This window comes from Oncorhynchus keta, unplaced genomic scaffold, assembly GCF_023373465.1.
Source record: "Oncorhynchus keta strain PuntledgeMale-10-30-2019 unplaced genomic scaffold, Oket_V2 Un_scaffold_621_pilon_pilon, whole genome shotgun sequence".
Lineage (NCBI taxonomy): Eukaryota > Metazoa > Chordata > Actinopteri > Salmoniformes > Salmonidae > Oncorhynchus > Oncorhynchus keta.
In genome coordinates this window covers 316,053-338,577 of record NW_026290975.1, presented here as the reverse complement: position 1 = coordinate 338,577, position 22,525 = coordinate 316,053, and the positions used below count along the sequence as shown (strand labels likewise).

The following is a 22,525-nucleotide window of genomic DNA, read 5'->3' as shown; positions in this document are numbered from 1 at the left end:
CTCCGCTGACTTCCAACTTCCTGTCTGTATTGGGATCAGTTAACCTGTCCTGTCTGTATTGGGATCAGTTAACCTGTCCTGTCTGTATTGGGATCAGTTAATCTGTCCTGTCTGTATTGGGATCAGTTAACCTGTCCTGTCTGTATTGGGATCAGTCTAATCTGTCCTGTCTGTATTGGGATCAGTTAACCTGTCCTGTCTGTATTGGGATCAGTCTAACCTGTCCTGTCTGTATTGGGATCAGTCTAATCTGTCCTGTCTGTATTGGGATCAGTTAACCTGTCCTGTCTGTATTGGGATCAGTTAACCTGTCCTGTCTGTATTGGGATCAGTTAACCTGTCCTGTCTGTTTGGGATCAGTTAACCTGTCCTGTCTGTATTGGGATCAGTTAACCTGTCCTGTCTGTATTGGGATCAGTTAACCTGTCCTGTCTGTATTGGGATCAGTTAACCTGTCCTGTCTGTATTGGGATCAGTTAACCTGTCCTGTCTGTATTGGGATCAGTTAACCTGTCCTGTCTGTATTGGGATCAGTTAACCTGTCCTGTCTGTATTGGGATCAGTTAACCTGTCCTGTCTGTATTGGGATTAGTTAACCTGTCCTGTCTGTATGGGATTTAACCTGTCCTGTCTGTATTGGGATCAGTTAACCTGTCCTGTCTGTATTGGGATCAGTTAACCTGTCCTGTCTGTATTGGGATCAGTTAACCTGTCCTGTCTGTATTGGGATCAGTTAACCTGTCCTGTCTGTATTGGGATCAGTTAACCTGTCCTGTCTGTATTGGGATCAGTTAACCTGTCCTGTCTGTATTGGGATCAGTTAACCTGTCCTGTCTGTATTGGGATTAGTTAACCTGTCCTGTCTGTATTGGGATCAGTTAACCTGTCCTGTCTGTATTGGGATCAGTTAATCTGTCCCATCTGTATTGGGATCAGTTAACCTGTCCTGTCTGTATTGGGATCAGTTAACCTGTCCTGTCTGTATTGGGATCAGTCTAATCTGTCCTGTCTGTATTGGGATCAGTCTAATCTGTCCTGTCTGTATTGGGATCAGTTAACCTGTCCTGTCTGTATTGGGATCAGTTAACCTGTCCTGTCTGTATTGGGATCAGTCTAATCTGTCCTGTCTGTATTGGGTATCAGTTAACCTGTCCTGTCTGTATTGGGATCAGTTAACCTGTCCTGTCTGTATTGGGATCAGTCTCATCTGTCCTGTCTGTATTGGGATCAGTTAATCTGTCCTGTCTGTATTGGGATCAGTCTAACATGTCCTGTCTTTATTGGGATCAGTCTAATCTGTCCTGTCTGTATTGGGATCAGTTAACCTGCCCTGTCTGAATTGGGATCAGTTAACCTGTCCTGTCTGTATTGGGATCAGTTAACCTGTCCTGTCTGTATTGGGATCAGTCTAATCTGTCCTGTCTGTATTGGGTATCAGTTAACCTGTCCTGTCTGTATTGGGATCAGTTAACCTGTCCTGTCTGTATTGGGATCAGTCTCATCTGTCCTGTCTGTATTGGGATCAGTTAATCTGTCCTGTCTGTATTGGGATCAGTCTAACATGTCCTGTCTTTATTGGGATCAGTCTAATCTGTCCTGTCTGTATTGGGATCAGTTAACCTGTCCTGTCTGAATTGGGATCAGTTAACCTGTCCTGTCTGTATTGGGATCAGTTAACCTGTCCTGTCTGTATTGGGATCAGTTAACCTGTCCTGTCTGTATTGGGATCAGTTAATCTGTCCTGTCTGTATTGGGATCAGTTAACCTGTCCTGTCTGTATTGGGATCAGTCTAATCTGTCCTGTCTGTATTGGGATCAGTTAACCTGTCCTGTCTGTATTGGGATCAGTCTAACCTGTCCTGTCTGTATTGGGATCAGTCTAATCTGTCCTGTCTGTATTGGGATCAGTTAACCTGTCCTGTCTGTATTGGGATCAGTTAACCTGTCCTGTCTGTATTGGGATCAGTTAACCTGTCCTGTCTGTATTGGGATCAGTTAACCTGTCCTGTCTGTATTGGGATCAGTTAACCTGTCCTGTCTGTATTGGGATCAGTTAACCTGTCCTGTCTGTATTGGGATCAGTTAACCTGTCCTGTCTGTATTGGGATCAGTTAACCTGTCCTGTCTGTATTGGGATCAGTTAACCTGTCCTGTCTGTATTGGGATCAGTTAACCTGTCCTGTCTGTATTGGGATCAGTTAACCTGTCCTGTCTGTATTGGGATCAGTTAACCTGTCCTGTCTGTATTGGGATCAGTTAACCTGTCCCATCTGTATTGGGATCAGTTAACCTGTCCTGTCTGTATTGGGATCAGTTAACCTGTCCTGTCTGTATTGGGATCAGTCTAATCTGTCCTGTCTGTATTGGGATCAGTCTAATCTGTCCTGTCTGTATTGGGATCAGTTAACCTGTCCTGTCTGTATTGGGATCAGTTAACCTGTCCTGTCTGTATTGGGATCAGTCTAATCTGTCCTGTCTGTATTGGGTATCAGTTAACCTGTCCTGTCTGTATTGGGATCAGTTAACCTGTCCTGTCTGTATTGGGATCAGTCTCATCTGTCCTGTCTGTATTGGGATCAGTTAATCTGTCCTGTCTGTATTGGGATCAGTCTAACATGTCCTGTCTTTATTGGGATCAGTCTAATCTGTCCTGTCTGTATTGGGATCAGTTAACCTGCCCTGTCTGAATTGGGATCAGTTAACCTGTCCTGTCTGTATTGGGATCAGTTAACCTGTCCTGTCTGTATTGGGATCAGTCTAATCTGTCCTGTCTGTATTGGGTATCAGTTAACCTGTCCTGTCTGTATTGGGATCAGTTAACCTGTCCTGTCTGTATTGGGATCAGTCTCATCTGTCCTGTCTGTATTGGGATCAGTTAATCTGTCCTGTCTGTATTGGGATCAGTCTAACATGTCCTGTCTTTATTGGGATCAGTCTAATCTGTCCTGTCTGTATTGGGATCAGTTAACCTGTCCTGTCTGATCAGTTAACCTGTCCTGTCTGTATTGGGATCAGTTAACCTGTCCTGTCTGTATTGGGATCAGTTAACCTGTCCTGTCTGTATTGGGATCAGTTAATCTGTCCTGTCTGTATTGGGATCAGTTAACCTGTCCTGTCTGTATTGGGATCAGTCTAATCTGTCCTGTCTGTATTGGGATCAGTTAACCTGTCCTGTCTGTATTGGGATCAGTCTAACCTGTCCTGTCTGTATTGGGATCAGTCTAATCTGTCCTGTCTGTATTGGGATCAGTTAACCTGTCCTGTCTGTATTGGGATCAGTTAACCTGTCCTGTCTGTATTGGGATCAGTTAACCTGTCCTGTCTGTATTGGGATCAGTTAACCTGTCCTGTCTGTATTGGGATCAGTTAACCTGTCCTGTCTGTATTGGGATCAGTTAACCTGTCCTGTCTGTATTGGGATCAGTTAACCTGTCCTGTCTGTATTGGGATCAGTTAACCTGTCCTGTCTGTATTGGGATCAGTTAACCTGTCCTGTCTGTATTGGGATCAGTTAACCTGTCCTGTCTGTATTGGGATCAGTTAACCTGTCCTGTCTGTATTGGGATCAGTTAACCTGTCCTGTCTGTATTGGGATTAGTTAACCTGTCCTGTCTGTATTGGGATCAGTTAACCTGTCCTGTCTGTATTGGGATCAGTTAACCTGTCCTGTCTGTATTGGGATCAGTTAACCTGTCCTGTCTGTATTGGGATCAGTTAACCTGTCCTGTCTGTATTGGGATCAGTTAACCTGTCCTGTCTGTATTGGGATCAGTTAACCTGTCCTGTCTGTATTGGGATTAGTTAACCTGTCCTGTCTGTATTGGGATCAGTTAACCTGTCCTGTCTGTATTGGGATCAGTTAATCTGTCCCATCTGTATTGGGATCAGTTAACCTGTCCTGTCTGTATTGGGATCAGTTAACCTGTCCTGTCTGTATTGGGATCAGTCTAATCTGTCCTGTCTGTATTGGGATCAGTTAACCTGTCCTGTCTGTATTGGGATCAGTTAACCTGTCCTGTCTGTATTGGGATCAGTTAACCTGTCCTGTCTGTATTGGGATCAGTCTAATCTGTCCTGTCTGTATTGGGTATCAGTTAACCTGTCCTGTCTGTATTGGGATCAGTTAACCTGTCCTGTCTGTATTGGGATCAGTCTCATCTGTCCTGTCTGTATTGGGATCAGTTAATCTGTCCTGTCTGTATTGGGATCAGTCTAACATGTCCTGTCTTTATTGGGATCAGTCTAATCTGTCCTGTCTGTATTGGGATCAGTTAACCTGTCCTGTCTGAATTGGGATCAGTTAACCTGTCCTGTCTGTATTGGGATCAGTTAACCTGTCCTGTCTGTATTGGGATCAGTCTAATCTGTCCTGTCTGTATTGGAATCAGTTAACCTGCCCTGTCTGTATTGGGATCAGTCTAATCTGTCCTGTCTGTATTGGGATCAGTCAACCTGTCCTGTCTGTATTGGGATCAGTCTAATCTGTCCTGTCTGTATTGGGATCAGTTAACCTGTCCTGCCTGTATTGGGATCAGTCAACCTGTCCTGTCTGTATTGGGATCAGTCTAATCTGTCCTGTCTGTATTGGGATCAGTCTAATCTGTCCTGTCTATATTGGGATCAGTCTAATCTGTCCTGTCTATATTGGGATCAGTCTAATCTGTCCTGTCTGTATTGGGATCAGTTAACCTGTCCTGTCTGTATTGGGATCAGTTAACCTGTCCTGTCTGTATTGGGATCAGTCTAATCTGTCCTGTCTGTATTGGGATCAGTTAACCTGTCCTGTCTGTATTGGGATCAGTTAATCTGTCCTGTCTGTATTGGGATCAGTTAACCTGTCCTGTCTGTAGTGGGATCAGTTAACCTGTCCTGTCTGTATTGGGATCAGTTAACCTGTCCTGTCTGTATTGGGATCAGTTAACCTGTCCTGTCTGTATTGGGATCAGTCTAACCTGTCCTGTCTGTATTGGGATCAGTTAACCTGTCCTGTCTGTATTGGGATCAGTTAACCTGTCCTGTCTGTATTGGGATCAGTTAACCTGTCCTGTCTGTTTTGGGATCAGTTAACCTGTCCTGTCTGTATTGGGATCAGTCTAATCTGTCCTGTCTGTATTGGGATCAGTCTAATCTGTCCTGAGAGATGTGGTTAGCAGACTGATGTTGTGTTTGGACCGGGCCAGAGAGATGTGGTTAAAAATTGTGTTTGGACCAGGCCAGAGAGATGTGGTTAGCAGACTGATATTGTGTTTGGACCAGGCCAGAGAGATGTGGTTAGCAGACTGATATTGTGTTTGGACCAGGCCAGCGAGATGTGGTTAGCAGACTGATATTGTGTTTGGACCAGGCCAGAGAGATGTGGTTAGCAGACTGATTTTGTGTTTGGACCAGGCCAGAGAGATGTGGTTAGCAGACTGATATTGATGACATGACTGAAGTAGTGGAAAAACTGGGAGGGGGGAGAAAGGAGGGGTTAGATTCTCCCTATACGCTGTATCATATGAACAACATCTCTCTCTCTCTCTCTCTCTCTCTCTCTCTCTCTCTCTCCACACTCTCTCGCTCTCCCTCTGTGTTCCTCTCTCTCTCTCTCTCTCCACACTCTCTCGCTCTCCCTCTGTGTTCCTCTCTCTCTGTGTCTGTCTCTCTATCTCTCTCTGTCTCTCTGTCTCTCTCTCTCTCTCTCTCTCTCTCTCTCTCTCTCTCTGTCTCTCTCTCTCTCTCTCTCTCTCTCTCTGTCTCTCTGTCTCTCTGTCTCTCTGTCTCTCTCTCTGTCTCTCTCTCTCTCTGTCTCTCTGTCTCTCTCTCTGTCTCTCTGTCTCTCTGTCTCTCTCTCTCTCTCTCTCTCGTAAATCTCAGGTCGTCTAAAGCAGAGAGAGAAACATGATTCTGAAGAGTGCTTAGCTGTTTATTCATTCATTATTATTCATAATGTACAATTGAGCCATGGAGTCAGAGGATATGAACTCATTACACTGGGGGCCCGGATGGTCCTCAGGAGGATCTGTCGTTGTCACTACACAGGAACTCCCTGACTCCAGCCGTGGGATATTTAGACATTCTCAGTCACAGAAAAGACCTTCCAGAGGACCGTCCACCCCCAGTGGGAACTATGTCCACATTCCTGATGACACAGAGCCTCCTTCCCACTATCTCCGAACGTCCAACAATAAAGACAGCCTTCGCTGACAATAGACTGAATGTACCAACTTTTTGTCTCTGTCTGAAATATCAAATCAAATTTATTTTATAAAGCCCTTCTTACATCAGCTGATATGTCAAAGTGCTGTACAGAAACCCAGCCTAAAACCCCAAACAGCAAGCAATGCAGGTGTTGAAGCTTTGTGGCTAGGAAGAACTCCCTAGAAAGGCCAGAACCTAGGAAGAAACCTAGAGAGGAACCAGGCTATGTGGGGTGGCCAGTCCTCTTCTGGCTGTGCCGGGTGGAGATTATAACCAGTCCTCTACTGGCTGTACTGGGTAGAGAGGAACCTCTTCACATAATAATGCTCACAGTAGTTGTAGAGGGTGCAGCAAGTCAGCACTTCAGGAGTAAATGTCAGTTGGCTTTTCATAGCCGATCATTAAGAGTATCTCTACCGCTCCTGCTGTCTCAAGAGAGTTGAAAACAGCAGGTCTGGGACAGGTAGCACGTCCGGTAAACAGGTCAGGCAGGGTTCCATAGCCGCAGGCATGGAAGAACAGAACAGAACAGAAACTGGAGCAGCAACACGGCCAGGGGGGCTGGGGACAGCAAGGAGTCATCAGGCCAGGTAGACCTGAGAGAGAGGGAGAGAGAGAGGGGGGGGGGGGAATAGGATATAACCCCAGCCACTTTGCCAAAGCACAGCCCCCACACCGCAAGAGGGATATCTTCAACCACCAACTTACCATCCTGAGACAAGGCCGAGTATATCGCACAAAGATCTTCGCCACGGCACAACCCAAGTAGGGGCACCAATATAGCGCACTACTTTTGACCAGAACCCTATTTGTTTCCTGCTGTTCTGGCCCCATCAGCCCTGGGTTAGCTATCAGAGGGGGAGGCAGGGAGCCTAGTGGTTAGAGTGTAAAGGTGGCAGGGTAGCCTAGTGGTTAGAGTGTAGAGGCGGCAGGTAGCCTAGTGGTTAGAGTGTAGAGGCGGCAGGTAGCCTAGTGGTTAGAGTGTAGAGGTGGCAGGTAGCCTAGTGGTTAGCTATCAGAGGGGGAGGCAGGGAGCCCTGGGTTAGCTATCAGAGGGGGAGGCAGGGAGCCTAGTGGTTAGATATCAGAGGGGGAGGCAGGGCGCCTAGTGGTTAGCCTGTAGAGGTGGCAGGGTAGCCTAGTAGTTAGAGTGTAGAGGTGGCAGGGTAGCCTAGTGGTTAGAGTGGAGGGGTGGCAGGGTAGCCTAGTGGTTAGAGTGTAGAGGCGGCAGGTAGCCTAGTGGTTAGAGTGTGGAGGTGGCAGGTAGCCTAGTGGTTAGAGTGTAGAGGTGGCAGGTAGCCTAGTGGTTAGAGTGTGGAGGTGGCAGGTAGCCTAGTGGTTAGAGTGTAGAGGAGGCAGGGTAGCCTAGTGGTTAGAGTGTAGAGGTGGCAGGGAGCCTAGTGGTTAGAGTGTAGAGGCGGCAGGTAGCTTAGTGGTTAGAGTGTAGGGGCGGCAGGTAGCCTAGTGGTTAGAGTGTAGGGGCGGCAGGTAGCCTAGTGGTTAGAGTGTAGAGGCGGCAGGTAGCCTAGTGGTTAGAGTGTGGAGGTGGCAGGTAGCCTAGTGGTTAGAGTGTAGAGGTGGCAGGTAGCCTAGTGGTTAGAGTGTAGAGGCGGCAGGTAGCCAAGTGGTTAGAGTGTAGAGGTGACAGGGTAGTCTAGTGGTTAGAGTGTAGAGGAGGCAGGTAGCCTAGTGGTTAGAGTGTAGAGGCAGCAGGTAGCCTAGTGGTTAGAGTGTAGGGGCGACAGGTAGCCTAGTGGTTAGAGTGTAGAGGAGGCAGGGTAGCCTAGTGGTTAGAGTGTAGAGGTGGCAGGGTAGCCTAGTGGTTAGAGTGTAGAGGTGGCAGGTAGCCTAGTGGTTAGAGTGTAGAGGCAGCAGGTAGCCTAGTGGTTAGAGTGTAGGGGCGACAGGTAGCCTAGTGGTTAGAGTGTAGAGGAGGCAGGTAGCCTAGTGGTTAGAGTGTAGAGGTGGCAGGGTAGCCTAGTGGTTAGAGTGTAGAGGTGGCAGGTAGCCTAGTGGTTAGAGTGTAGAGGCGGCAGGTAGCCTAGTGGTTAGAGTGTAGGGGCGACAGGTAGCCTAGTGGTTAGAGTGTAGAGGCGGCAGGTAGCCTAGTGGTTAGAGTGTAGGGGCGGCAGGGTAGCCTAGTGGTTAGAGTGTAGAGGTGGCAGGGTAGCCTAGTGGTTAGAGTGTAGAGGTGTCAGGGTAGCCTAGTGGTTAGAGTGGAGGGGTGGCAGGGTAGCCTAGTGGTTAGAGTGTAGAGGCGGCAGGTAGCCTAGTGGTTAGAGTGTAGAGGTGGCAGGGTAGCCTAGTGGTTAGAGTGGAGGGGTGGCAGGGTAGCCTAGTGGTTAGAGTGTAGAGGCGGCAGGGTAGCCTAGTGGTTAGAGTGTAGAGGTGGCAGGGTAGCCAAGTGGTTAGAGTGTAGGAGCGACAGGTAGCCTAGTGGTTAGAGTGTAGAGGCGGCAGGTAGCCTAGTGGTTAGAGTGTAGAGGCGGCAGGTAGCCAAGTGGTTAGAGTGTAGGGGCGACAGGTAGCCTAGTGGTTAGAGTGTAGAGGCGGCAGGTAGCCTAGTGGTTAGAGTGTAGAGGCAGCAGGTAGCCTAGTGGTTAGAGTGTAGGGGCGACAGGTAGCCTAGTGGTTAGAGTGTAGAGGAGGCAGGGTAGCCTAGTGGTTAGAGTGTAGAGGAGGCAGGTAGCCTAGTGGTTAGAGTGTAGGGGCGGCAGGTAGCCTAGTGGTTAGAGTGTAGAGGAGGCAGGGTAGCCTAGTGGTTAGAGTGTAGAGGCAGCAGGTAGCCTAGTGGTTAGAGTGTAGGGGCGACAGGTAGCCTAGTGGTTAGAGTGTAGAGGAGGCAGGGTAGCCTAGTGGTTAGAGTGTAGAGGTGGCAGGGTAGCCTAGTGGTTAGAGTGTAGAGGTGGCAGGTAGCCTAGTGGTTAGAGTGTAGAGGCAGCAGGTAGCCTAGTGGTTAGAGTGTAGGGGCGACAGGTAGCCTAGTGGTTAGAGTGTAGAGGAGGCAGGTAGCCTAGTGGTTAGAGTGTAGAGGTGGCAGGGTAGCCTAGTGGTTAGAGTGTAGAGGTGGCAGGTAGCCTAGTGGTTAGAGTGTAGAGGCAGCAGGTAGCCTAGTGGTTAGAGTGTAGGGGCGACAGGTAGCCTAGTGGTTAGAGTGTAGAGGCGGCAGGTAGCCTAGTGGTTAGAGTGTAGGGGCGGCAGGGTAGCCTAGTGGTTAGAGTGTAGAGGTGGCAGGGTAGCCTAGTGGTTAGAGTGTAGAGGTGTCAGGGTAGCCTAGTGGTTAGAGTGGAGGGGTGGCAGGGTAGCCTAGTGGTTAGAGTGTAGAGGCGGCAGGTAGCCTAGTGGTTAGAGTGTAGAGGTGGCAGGGTAGCCTAGTGGTTAGAGTGGAGGGGTGGCAGGGTAGCCTAGTGGTTAGAGTGTAGAGGCGGCAGGGTAGCCTAGTGGTTAGAGTGTAGAGGTGGCAGGGTAGCCAAGTGGTTAGAGTGTAGGGGCGACAGGTAGCCTAGTGGTTAGAGTGTAGAGGCGGCAGGTAGCCTAGTGGTTAGAGTGTAGAGGCGGCAGGTAGCCAAGTGGTTAGAGTGTAGGGGCGACAGGTAGCCTAGTGGTTAGAGTGTAGAGGCGGCAGGTAGCCTAGTGGTTAGAGTGTAGAGGCAGCAGGTAGCCTAGTGGTTAGAGTGTAGGGGCGACAGGTAGCCTAGTGGTTAGAGTGTAGAGGAGGCAGGGTAGCCTAGTGGTTAGAGTGTAGAGGAGGCAGGTAGCCTAGTGGTTAGAGTGTAGGGGCGGCAGGTAGCCTAGTGGTTAGAGTGTAGAGGAGGCAGGGTAGCCTAGTGGTTAGAGTGTAGAGGCAGCAGGTAGCCTAGTGGTTAGAGTGTAGGGGCGACAGGTAGCCTAGGTGTTAGAGTGTAGAGGTGGCAGGTAGCCTAGTGGTTAGAGTGTAGAGGCGGCAGGTAGCCAAGTGGTTAGAGTGTAGAGGCAGCAGGTAGCCTAGTGGTTAGAGTGTAGAGGCGGCAGGAGTATTGGGCCAGGAACCGAAAGGTTTCAAGATCGAATCCTCGAGCTGCTTACAAGGTAAAAAATATGTCAATCTGCCCCCTGAACGAGGCAGTTAACCCACTGTTCCTCGGCCGTCATTGAAAATAAGAATGTGTTCTTAATTAACTGACTTGCCTGGTTAAATAACGGTCACATATAAAAGAGGGTCGATGTGTGTCAGCGGGAGTAGATGATAGACAGCTTGGATGCTCAGTAGTTCAACATACACACCAGCACTGTATACTTACACCACATTTGGGTTACGCCCCAAATGAGTCATGGTTTATAAATACAGGAAGTCTGCCTGTCTAACCTCAGTTAAACAATGTTACTCTTTTGAAATTTAATCTGCCGTATAGTCTATAATACTAGAGAGATCTCCACTGTTGGCCACTGTAATAGAGAGTGTTGTCTAATGCTCAGTATTGTCTAATGTTCAGTATTGTCTAATGTTCAGTATTGTTCAGTATTGTATAATGTTCAGTTTTTGTCTAATGTTCAGTATTGTTCAGTATTGTCTACTGTTCAGTATTGTCTAATGTTCAGTATTGTTCAGTATTGTCTAATGTTCAGTATTGTCTAATGTTCAGTATTGTTCAGTATTGTCTACTGTTCAGTGTTGTCTCATGTTCAGTATTGTTCAGTATTGTCTAATGTTCAGTAGTGTCTCATGTTCAGTATTGTCTAATGTTCAGTATTGTCTCATGTTCAGTATTGTTCAGTATTGTCTAATGTTCAGTATTGTCTCATGTTCAGTATTGTCTCATGTTCAGTATTGTTCAGTATTGTCTAATGTTCAGTATTGTCTCATGTTCAGTATTGTCTCATGTTCAGTATTGTTTACTGTTCAGTATTGTCTAATGTTCAGTATTGTTTACTGTTCAGTATTGTCTAATGTTCAGTATTGTTCAGTTTTGTCTAATGTTCAGTATTGTTCAGTTTTGTCTAATGTTCAGTATTGTTTAGTATTGTCTAATGTTCAGTATTGTTCAGTTTTGTCTAATGTTCAGTATTGTTCAGTATTGTCTCATGTTCAGTATTGTCTCATGTTCAGTATTGTTCAGTATTGTCTAATGTTCAGTATTGTCTCATGTTCAGTATTGTCTCATGTTCAGTATTGTTTACTGTTCAGTACTGTCTAATGTTCAGTATTGTTCAGTTTTGTCTAATGTTCAATATTGTTCAGTTTTGTCTAATGTTCAGTATTGTTCAGTATTGTCTAATGTTCAGTATTGTTTACTGTTCAGTATTGTCTAATGTTCAGTATTGTTCAGTTTTGTCTAATGTTCAATATTGTTCAGTTTTGTCTAATGTTCAGTATTGTTCAGTATTGTCTAATGTTCAGTATTGTTTACTGTTCAGTATTGTCTAATGTTCAGTATTGTTCAGTTTTGTCTAATGTTCAGTATTGTCTCATGTTCAGTATTGTTTACTGTTCAGTATTGTTCAGTTTTGTCTAATGTTCAGTATTGTCTCATGTTCAGTATTGTCTCATGTTCAGTATTGTCTAATGTTCAGTATTGTTTACTGTTCAGTACTGTCTAATGTTCAGTATTGTTCAGTTTTGTCTAATGTTCAGTATTGTCTCATGTTCAGTATTGTTTACTGTTCAGTATTGTTCAGTTTTGTCTAATGTTCAGTATTGTCTCATGTTCAGTATTGTCTCATGTTCAGTATTGTCTAATGTTCAGTATTGTTTACTGTTCAGTACTGTCTAATGTTCAGTATTGTTCAGTTTTGTCTAATGTTCAGTATTGTCTCATGTTCAGTATTGTCTCATTATTTTGCATTAACACACACTCCTCAGCCGTACTCTACGAAGACTGGTGCACCATAACCAATCAGAGCTGCAGTAGGCCTCTATGCAAATAGACCATTGCCATATATGGATATCTGCCATTCACATTGAACTGGACTGTGTTTACAGCATGAGCGGTCGTGACTAGATGAACTGGACTGTGTTTACAGCATGAGCGGTCGTGACTAGATGAACTGGACTGTTTACAGCATGAGCGGTCGTGACTAGATGAACTGGACTGTGTTTACAGCATGAGCGGTCGTGACTAGATGAACTGGACTGTGTTTACAGCATGAGCGGTCGTGACTAGATGAACTGGACTGTGTTTACAGCATGAGCGGTCGTGACTAGATGAACTGGACTGTGTTTACAGCATGAGTGGTCGTGACTAGATGAACTGGACTGTGTTTACAGCATGAGCGGTCGTGACTAGATGAACTGGACTGTTTACAGCATGAGCGGTCGTGACTAGATGAACTGGACTGTGTTTACAGCATGAGCGGTCGTGACTAGATGAACTGGACTGTGTTTACAGCATGAGCGGTCGTGACTAGATGAACTGGACTGTGTTTACAGCATGAGCGGTCGTGACTAGATGAACTGGACTGTGTTTACAGCATGAGTGGTCGTGACTAGATGAACTGGACTGTGTTTACAACATGAGCGGCCGTGACTAGATGTGCTTGTTTTGAGCGAGACCTGAGTGTAGCCACGTGTGTACATTTTGTTCATATCCTTTGCTAGTTAGTGAGTTATTAGCCCAGTTATAAATCATTTGTAGTCAGCAATAGGGGAGAGATTGTTTCCTACAAGAGCACAGAACATTTCTAGACATCTTTGAAAAGTGAGTCAGGTAAAGAGCTTTGTATTTTGAGACAGGCTTGAATAAGCTAAGTAGCCAATAGGCAGAGGGGAGCATAATTTGTCTGATTCTCTGTAATAATGGTATGGGAGGAATAATGCATTTAATTTTGTAAAGTGGTTTCTTTACATCAAACAACACAACATTTTCAGCCCCCTCCTTGTCTGAAGGACAAGTGGATGAACAGGTTAATGTGAAGCCCTGCATGTTTTCTTCAAAAGTCTCATGGAATGTTTTATTTTTTTTTTTTTATTTCACCTTTATTTAACCAGGTAGGCTAGTTGAGAACAAGTTCTCATTTGCAACTGCGACCTGGCCAAGATAAAGCATAGCAGTGTGAACAGACAACACAGAGTTACACATGGAGTAAACAATTAGCAAGTCAATAACACAGTAGAAAAAAATGGGCAGTCTATATACAATGTGTGCAAAAGGCATGAGGAGGTAGGCGAATAATACAATTTTGCAGATTAACACTGGAGTGATAAATGATCAGATGGGCATGTACAGGTAGAGATATTGGTGTGCAAAAGAGCAGAAAAGTAAATAAATAAAAACAGTATAAAAACAGTATGGGAATGAGGTAGGTGAAAAAGGGTGAGCTATTTACCTATAGACTATGTACAGCTGCAGCGATCGGTTAGCTGCTCGGATAGCTGATGTTTGAAGTTGGAGAGGAGATAAAAGTCTCCAACTTCAGCGATTTTTGCAATTCGTTCCAGTCACAGGCAGCAGAGTACTGGAACGAAAGACGGCCAAATGAGGTGTTGGCTTTAGGGATGATCAGTGAGATACACCTGCTGGAGCGCGTGCTACGGATGGGTGTTGCCATCGTGTCCAGTGAACTGAGATAAGGCGGAGCTTTACCTAGCATGGACTTGTAGATGACCTGGAGCCAGTGGGTCTGGCGACGAATATGTAGTGAGGGCCAGCCGACTAGAGCATACAAGTCGCAGTGGTGGGTGGTATAAGGTGCTTTAGTGACAAAACGGATGGCACTGTGATAGACTGCATCCAGTTTGCTGAGTAGAGTGTTGGAAGCCATTTTGTAGATGACATCGCCGAAGTCGAGGATCGGTAGGATAGTCAGTTTTACTAGGGTAAGCTTGGCAGCGTGAGTGAAGGAGGCTTTGTTGCGGAATAGAAAGCCGACTCTGGATTTGATTTTTGATTGGAGATGTTTGATGTGAGTCTGGAAGGAGAGTTTGCAGTCTAGCCATACACCTAGGTACTTATAGATGTCCACGTATTCAAGGTTGGAACCATCCAGGGTGGTGATGCTAGTCGGGCATGCGGGTGCAGGCAGCGATCGGTTGAAAAGCATGCATTTGGTTTTACTCGCGTTTAAGAGCAGTTGGAGGCCACGGAAGGAGTGCTGTATGGCATTGAAGCTCGTTTGGAGGTTGGATAGCACAGTGTCCAATGACGGGCCGAAAGTATATAGAATGGTGTCGTCTGCGTAGAGGTGGATCAGGGAATCGCCCGCAGCAAGAGCAACATCATTGATATATACAGAGAAAAGAGTCGGCCCGAGAATTGAACCCTGTGGCACCCCCATAGAGACTGCCAGAGGACCGGATAGCATGCCCTCTGATTTGACACACTGAACTCTGTCTGCAAAGTAATTGGTGAACCAGGCAAGGCAGTCATCCGAAAAACCGAGGCTGTTGAGTCTGCCGATAAGAATTTGGTGATTGACAGAGTCGAAAGCCTTGGCGAGGTCGATGAAGACGGCTGCACAGTACTGTCTTTTATCGATGGCGGTTATGATATCATTTAGTACCTTGAGTGTGGCTGAGGTGCACCCGTGACCGGCTCGGAAACCAGATTGCACAGCGGAGAAGGTACGGTGGGATTCGAGATGGTCAGTGACCTGTTTGTTGACTTGGCTTTCGAAGACCTTAGATAGGCAGGGCAGGATGGATATAGGTCTATAGCAGTTTGGGTCCAGGGTGTCTCCCCCTTTGAAGAGGGGGATGACTGCGGCAGCTTTCAATCCTTGGGGATCTCAGACGATATGAAAGAGAGGTTGAACAGGCTGGTAATAGGGGTTGCGACAATGGCGGCAGATAGTTTCAGAAATAGCGGGTCCAGATTGTCAAGCCCAGCTGATTTGTACGGGTCCAGGTTTTGCAGCTCTTTCAGAACATCTGCTATCTGGATTTGGGTAAAGGAGAACCTGGAGAGGCTTGGGTGAGGAACTACGGGGCGGAGCTGTTGGCCGAGGTTGGAGTAGCCAGGCGGAAGGCATGGCAGCCGTTGAGAAGTGCTTATTGAAGTTTTCGATAATCATGGATTTATCGGTGGAGACCGTGTTTCCTAGCCTCAGTGCAGTGGGCAGCTGGGAGGAGGTGCTCTTGTTCTCCATGGACTTCACAGTGTCCCAGAACTTTTTGGAGTTGGAGCTACAGGATGCAAACTTCTGCCTGAAGAAGCTGGCCTTAGCTTTCCTGACTGACTGCGTGTATTGGTTCCTGACTTCCCTGAACAGTTGCATATCACGGGGCTATTCGATGCTATTGCAGTCCGCCACAGGATGTTTTTGTGCTGGTCGAGGGCAGTCAGGTCTGGAGTGAACCAAGGGCTGTATCTGTTCTTGGTTCTGCATTTTTTGAACGGAGCATGCTTATCTAAAATGGTGAGGAAGTTACTTTTAAAGAATGACCAGGCATCCTCAACTGACGGGATGAGGTCAATGTCCTTCCAGGATACACGGGCCAGGTCGATTAGAAAGGCCTGCTCACAGAAGTGTTTTAGGGAGCGTTTGACAGTGATGAGGGTGGTCGTTTGACTGCGGCTCCGTGGCGGATACAGGCGATGAGGCAGTGATCGCTGAGATCCTGGTTGAAGACAGCGGAGGTATATTTGGAGGGCCAGTTGGTCAGGATGACGTCTATGAGGGTGCCCTTGTTTATAGAGTTAGGGTTGTATCTGGTGGGTTCCTTGATGATTTGAGTGAGATTGAGGGCATCTAGCTTAGATTGTAGGACTGCCGGGGTGTTAAGCATATCCCAGTTTAGGTCACCTAACAGAACAAACTCTGAAGCTAGATGGGGGCGATCAATTCACAAATGGTGTCCAGGGCGCAGCTGGGAGCTGACGGGGTCGGTAGCAGGCGGCAACAGTGATAGACTTGTTTCTGGAGAGAGTAATTTTCAAAATTAGTAGTTCAAACTGTTTGGGTATGGACCTGGAAAGTATGACATTACTTTGCAGGCTATCTCTGCAGTAGACTGCGACTCCGCCCCCTTTGGCAGTTCTATCTTGACGGAAGATGTTATAGTTGGGTATGGAAATCTCTGAATTTTTGGTGGCCTTCCTGAGCCAGGATTCAGACACGGCAAGGACATCAGGGTTAGCAGAGTGTGCTAAAGCAGTGAGTAAAACAAACTTAGGGAGGAGGCTTCTGATGTTGACATGCATAAAACCAAGACTTTTTCGATCACAGAAGTCAACAAATGAGGGTACCTGGGGGCATGCAGGGCCTGGGTTTACCTCCACATCACCCGCGGAACAGAGAAGGAGTAGTATGAGGGTGCGGCTAAAGGCTATCAAAACTGGTCGCCTAGAGCGTTGGGGGCAGAGGATAAGAGGAGCAGGTTTCTGGGCATGGTAGAATATATTCAGGGCATAATGCGCAGACAGGGGTATGGTGGGGTGCGGGTACAGCGGAGGTAAGCCCAGGCACTGGGTGATGATGAGAGAGGTTGCATCTCTGGACATGCTGGTTGTAATGGGTGAGGTCACCGCATGTGTGGGGGTGGGACAAAGGAGGTAACAGGGGTATGCAGAGTGGATCTAGGGGCTCCATTGTGAACTAAAACAATGATAACTAACCTGAACAACAGTATACAAGGCATATTGACATTTGGGAGAGACATACAGCGAGGCATACAGTAATCACAGGTGTTGAATTGGGAAAGCTAGCTAAAAACAGTAGGCGAGGCTAATCAGCTAGCACAACAAACAGCAGGTAAAATGGCGTTGACTAGGCCGACAGATAAACAAACAAGCAGAATGGGGTACCGTGATTAATGGACAGTCCAGCGTGCGTCAGCTATGTAGCCAAGAGATCAGTGTCCAGGGGGCAGCGGTGGATGGGCAGGGAAGCTGGGCTGGCGAGTGTTATCCAGGTTTTTTTTTTTTTTTTTTTTTTTTTTTTTTTTAAACTAACAATGACTAAATAGCTTGTAGCTAGTTAGCTGGTTAGCGTCTGGAGGTTCTTGAGTGTGTCATAAAGATAAATAAAAATTAAAAGTGATAGCGAATCCGTATCACAGTGGATGAGGCAGGTTTCCGGAAGGTATAAACAAATAAAAATCAAAGAGAGATAGAAAGTAAATGGGTTCAGAAGTGTTTGGGATGAGGTGAGTCAGATGGTTAGCAGGCCTGTGCTAACAAGCTAACAGTTCGTAGGCCCGGGCTAGACAAGCTAGCCGTTAGCAGGCCGAATAGCAAGTAGGGAGATAGCGAGGGCTAGAGAGCTAACCTTTGGGGGACGTCGCGATGGGGTGAGTCTGTTTATTCCTCTTCTTGCGGTGACATCGACAGACCGGTCGTGGGCCCGGGTAATTGTAGCCCAGGATTATGCTACAGGAGCTCTAGTGCGCTGGGTGAGCTGGAGACACAGCGTTTCAGAAAGCTCGGGGCCTTGGCCAGCAGATGGATCTTTGGCGATGTCGCAACGAAAAAGCCTGTTGAAACCACCTCGGACGATTATGTCGGCGGACCAGTCGTGATGGATCGGCGGCGCTCCGTGTCGGCAGTAAAGGGTCCAGGCCAATTGGCAAAAGAGGTATCGTTGGGCCTCTTCGGCTAGTCGGGAGGTGGGCTTAGCTCAAGGCTAACTGTAGCTTGTTTTGGGCCAGAGACGTTGGCCAGGAGTAGCCACTCGGAATTGCAGCTAGCTAGTTGCGATGATCCGGTGTAAAGGTTCAGAGCTTGCGGTAGGAATCCGGAGATGTGGTAGAGAAAGAGCAGTCTGATATGCTCTGGGTTGATGTCGCGCTGGTGTTCTAGTTAGCTTAGAAGACCGCTAGCAATGGCTAACTGAGTACGAGCTAGTAGCTAGTTAGCTGGCTAGCTTCTGATGGTGGCTCCGATTCTAAAGTAAAGTATAGAAAAGGCGGATCCGTACCACATTGGGTGATGCGGGTTGCAGGAGAGTATATTCAGCTCTAGTTTGAAAATGAGATTAAAATATGTACGAAATATATACAGAAAAAAACGAAGAAAAACTATAAGAAAAACTATATTTACACTAGACAGGACGGGACAAGACAAAACATACGTCCGACTGCTACGCCATCTTGAACACCACACATTGGCTGTTACTGTAGGCTGAATGATAGAACAGCTATTTCAATGGTAAAACGTTATGGGATACATTTTCTATGGGGGGGGTAGAGCAGCTCAACCCCCAGGTCTGGTCATCTCCAACATGTAGGGAAGCTCATACCACTATACTACATTATACTACACTACACTACACTATACGATACTATACTATACTATACTATACTATACTATACTATACTATACTATACTATACTGACCTATACTGTTCAGTTGGTGCAGACATAACCAGTTGAACTGACGTAGTGTGGCATCGATGACCTGCTGTACTGTACTGTGGCGACGTGGGCCTCCGTGGGTCTTTCCCTCTGTTAGAAATGTAATACAGGAAGTGTTTTTGGACAAGGTAATATGTGATGGATCTGGGTAATATCAGGGTTCCATTAGAACATAACCCACTTCCTCTGCCTCATACCTCAACAACATCATCCCCTTATGGCCTACCCCCTCATCCCTCACGCACCAACAACACCATCCCCTTATGACCTACCCCCTCATCCCTCATCCCTCATACACCAACAACATCATCCCCTTATGGCCCACCCCCTCATCCCTCATCCACCAACAACATCATCCCCTTATGGCCTACCCCCTCATCCCTTATACACCAACAACATCATCCCCTCATGGCCTACCGCCTCATCCCTCATCCCTCATACCTCAACAACATCATCCCCTTATGGCCTACCCCTCATCCCTCATCCACCAACAACATCATCCCCTCATGGCCTAACCCCCAACCCCTCATCCCTCATACACCAACAACATCATCCCCTTATGGCACCCGCCTCATCCCTCAACAACATCATCCCCTTATGGCCTACCCCCTCATCCCTCATCCATCAACAACATCATCCCCTTATGGCCTACCCCCTCATCCACCAACAACATCATCCCCTTATGGCCTACCCCCTCATATCCCTCATCTACCAACAACATCATCCCCTCATGGCCTAACCCCTCATCCCTCATCCCTCAACAACATCATCCCCTTATGGCCTACCCCTTCATCCCTCACACACCAACACCATCATCCCCCTTATGCCCTACCCCCTCATACCTCAACAACATCATCCCCCTAATGCCCTACCCCCTCATCCCTCATACACCAATAACATCATCCCCTTATGGCCTACCCCCTCATCCCTCATCCCTCATACACCAACAACATCATCCCCTTATGGCCTAGCCCCTCATCCCTCAACAACATCATCCCCTTATGGCCTACCCCCTCATCCCTCATCCCTAATACACCAACAACATCATCCCCTTATGCCCTACCCCCTGGTCCCTCAACAACATCATCCCCTTATGGCCTAGCCCCTCATCCCTCAACAACATCATCCCCTTATGGCCTACCCCTTCCTCCCTCAAAAACATCATCCCCTTATGGCCTACCTCCTCATCCCTCATCCACCAACAACATCATCCCCTTATGGCCGACCCCCTCATCCCTCATCCACCAACAACATCATCCCCTTATGGCCTACCCCCTCATCCCTCAACAACATCATCCCCTTATGGCCTACCCCCTCATCCCTCATCCCTAATACACCAACAACATCATCCCCTTATGCCCTACCCCCTGGTCCCTCAACAACATCATCCACTTATGGCCTACCCCCTCATCCCTCATCCACTAACAACATCATCCCCCTTATGGCCTACCCCCTCATCTCTCAACAAAATCATCCACCTTATGCCCTACCCCCTCATCCATCATCCCTCATACACTAACAACATCATCCCCATTATGGCCTACCCCCTCGTCCCTACCATCCTCCATGCACAAGGTTGGAGAATATGAGGCCTGCCTCACTGCAGCCCTCTGATATTTAGGTCACATAATTATCGCTGTGCACGGAGTCCCTATAGCCTGGAATAAATGCACACTGCAGTGATACCCTCATTTCCGTAATCTGACCTTCCCGTTGTTGTGTTGTTCTGCAGGAGAAAAGGAAAAGACAGTCAGAGATTGAAGACAAGAGGAGACAGCTGGACGATCTGGTGCTGCAACTACAACATCTCAAGGTAAACACATCCATCAATAGGAGTGTGTGTGTGTGTGTGTGTGTGTGTGTGTGTGTGTGTGTGTGTGTGTGTGTGTGTGTGTGTGTGTGTGTGTGTGTGTGTGTGTGTGTGTGTGTGTGTGTGTGCGTGTGCGTGTGTGTGCGTGTGTGAATGACATCATTAAATAAAGCAGCCCTGGTCACTAAGTCTTTCTGGGTGAGATGCAATCTAAGTACCACAGAGGAACATTATCTAGTCTACAGAACATTATCTAGTCTACAGAACAGTATCTAGTCTACAGAACATCATCTAGTCTACAGAACATTATCTAGTCTACAGAACATTATCTAGTCTACAGAACATTATCTAGTCTACAGAACATTATCTAGTCTACAGAACATTATCTAGTCTACAGAACATCATCTAGTCTACAGAACATTATCTAGTCTACAGAACTTCATCTAGTCTACAGAACATTATCTAGTCTACAGAACATCATCTAGTCTACAGAACATTATCTCGTCCACAGAACATTATCTAGTCTACAGAACTTCATCTAGTCTACAGAACATTATCTAATCTACAGAACTTCATCTAGTCTACAGAACATTATCTAGTCTACAGAACATCATCTGGTCTACAGAACATCATCTAGTCTACAGAACATTATCTAGTCTACAGAACATTATCTAGTCTACAGAACATTATCTAGTCTTCCATAACATAATCTAGTCTACAGAACATTATCTAGTCTACAGAACATCATCTAGTCTACAGAACATTATCTAGTCTACAGAACATCATCTAGTCTACAGAACATCATCCTCTCTAACCTCACTAGTTCATAATGTGACTGTTACTGTCAATGGAGAAGGAGGAAGTGGATTGAGAGAAAAATAAATAAATCAAGTGGTTGTAGTGAGCCTGTTGCCACGGTACTTTCCTATGAGAACTAATCCCTCTCTCCTAGTCTCATCATGCCCACTCTTAAACAAACATCTCACTTCCTGGGTCTGTCTTCTCTCTTCTTTCCATACTCTCTCTCACTTTCTCTCTCTCAGCATCTGGGATAACCACTGCACGGCACAGTCACATAATATATATATAGTCCAATAGAAATTCACAGCTTGCTATCTGCATTCTAAGCTATTTTGGGTGGGTTCGTAAATTCACTTTGGAGAGCCAGAGTGTGCTCAGAGTGCGCTCTGGGAATTCTTATATTCAGTGAGTTGTCAGATTTTCCATTCCCTAAATTCAGAGAGTTTTGCTCTCGTGGGGAATTTAGAGCGCAAGCTCAGGCATTTTCTAACCTGTTACGTGCATAATCCTGACAGGGTGGAAATCTGGAGTAAATGTATGAGTGAAACACACAGACTAACAACACGGAACACGGAACACACAGATACAACTGATGTCACTTCCTGTGTCGTGTGGTGTCGTTGTAGGAAGGTGTTGTTTTCTTAAATGGATCATTACAACAAACTAACGGGGTGGAAAGTGATATCAGAGAAACACAGAAAATACAATAGAAAACAATAAATACAATTATCATGGGGGAAAAATCAAATCAAAATCAAATCAAATGTATTTATAAAGCCCTTCGTACATCAGCTGATATCTCAAAGTGCTGTACAGAAACCCAGCCTAAAACCCCAAACAGCAAGCAATGCAGGTGTAGAAGCACGGTGGCTAGGAAAAACTCCCTAGAAAGGCCAGAACCAAGGAAGAAACCTAGAGAGGAACCAGGCTATGTGGGGTGGCCAGTCCTCTTCTGGCTGTCCCGGGTGGAGATTATAACAGAACATGGCCAAGATGTTCAAAAAAAGTTAGAGAGAGAATTGAACTATAAAATAATGAAGAAATATTTTAAATATGTTATTATTTTATGACTTATATGTATTGTGGAAATGAATGAATAACACTTGGGGATGGGGCAAAAACACATCTTCTGGAAAAAAAGTGTTGAAAACGTATAACATTCACTTTTAACATCGACATTTGTGTGTTTTTAAGGAAAACGACACCTGACCTTCATATTCAAAGCCTTTTACATTTTCCCACAAAATAACAAGTGCTAATTTCCTGGAGAAAGACATCATAGGAACGCCCCTAGTCTAACACGTCTGTCAGATCAAACGTTCTTAAAAACACAATGTTGAAAAGGGGCCGACGTTAGCTAACTTCGCTAGCTAGACCTAAGCTATTTTTTTAGCCTACTCTACAATGTTTCTACCTGGTAGCATCACTTGCAAAGTAATTAAGCTAAACTACTTGTCAGGTATAGCTCA

At 46.3% G+C, this 22,525-nt stretch overlaps 1 protein-coding gene and 1 long non-coding RNA gene across 6 annotated transcripts in view; both read left to right on the top strand.

Annotated features, from left to right (window-relative positions):
• LOC118381832 (paralemmin-2-like) overlaps positions 1-22,525 on the top strand; it is a 170,838-nt gene that overhangs the window by 96,190 nt on the left and 52,123 nt on the right. Inside the window, exon 3 of the mRNA XM_052517217.1 lies at positions 20,178-20,258. Coding sequence (XP_052373177.1) covers positions 20,178-20,258 — 81 coding nt within the window. The remainder of the gene's footprint in view (positions 1-20,177; positions 20,259-22,525) is intronic.
• Positions 7,605-10,511, top strand: LOC127929255 (uncharacterized). 5 transcript variants are annotated; one of them, XR_008134184.1, is made up of 5 exons: positions 7,899-7,925; positions 8,217-8,280; positions 8,705-8,800; positions 9,286-9,349; positions 9,678-10,511. It is a non-coding gene; the product is annotated as an uncharacterized LOC127929255 (long non-coding RNA). The 5 variants fall into 5 exon arrangements; XR_008134183.1 differs by lacking the exon at positions 7,899-7,925 and adding an exon at positions 8,061-8,087; XR_008134182.1 differs by lacking the exons at positions 8,705-8,800; positions 9,678-10,511 and adding an exon at positions 9,546-9,636 and having other exon boundaries at positions 7,897-7,925; positions 8,185-8,248; positions 9,286-9,513.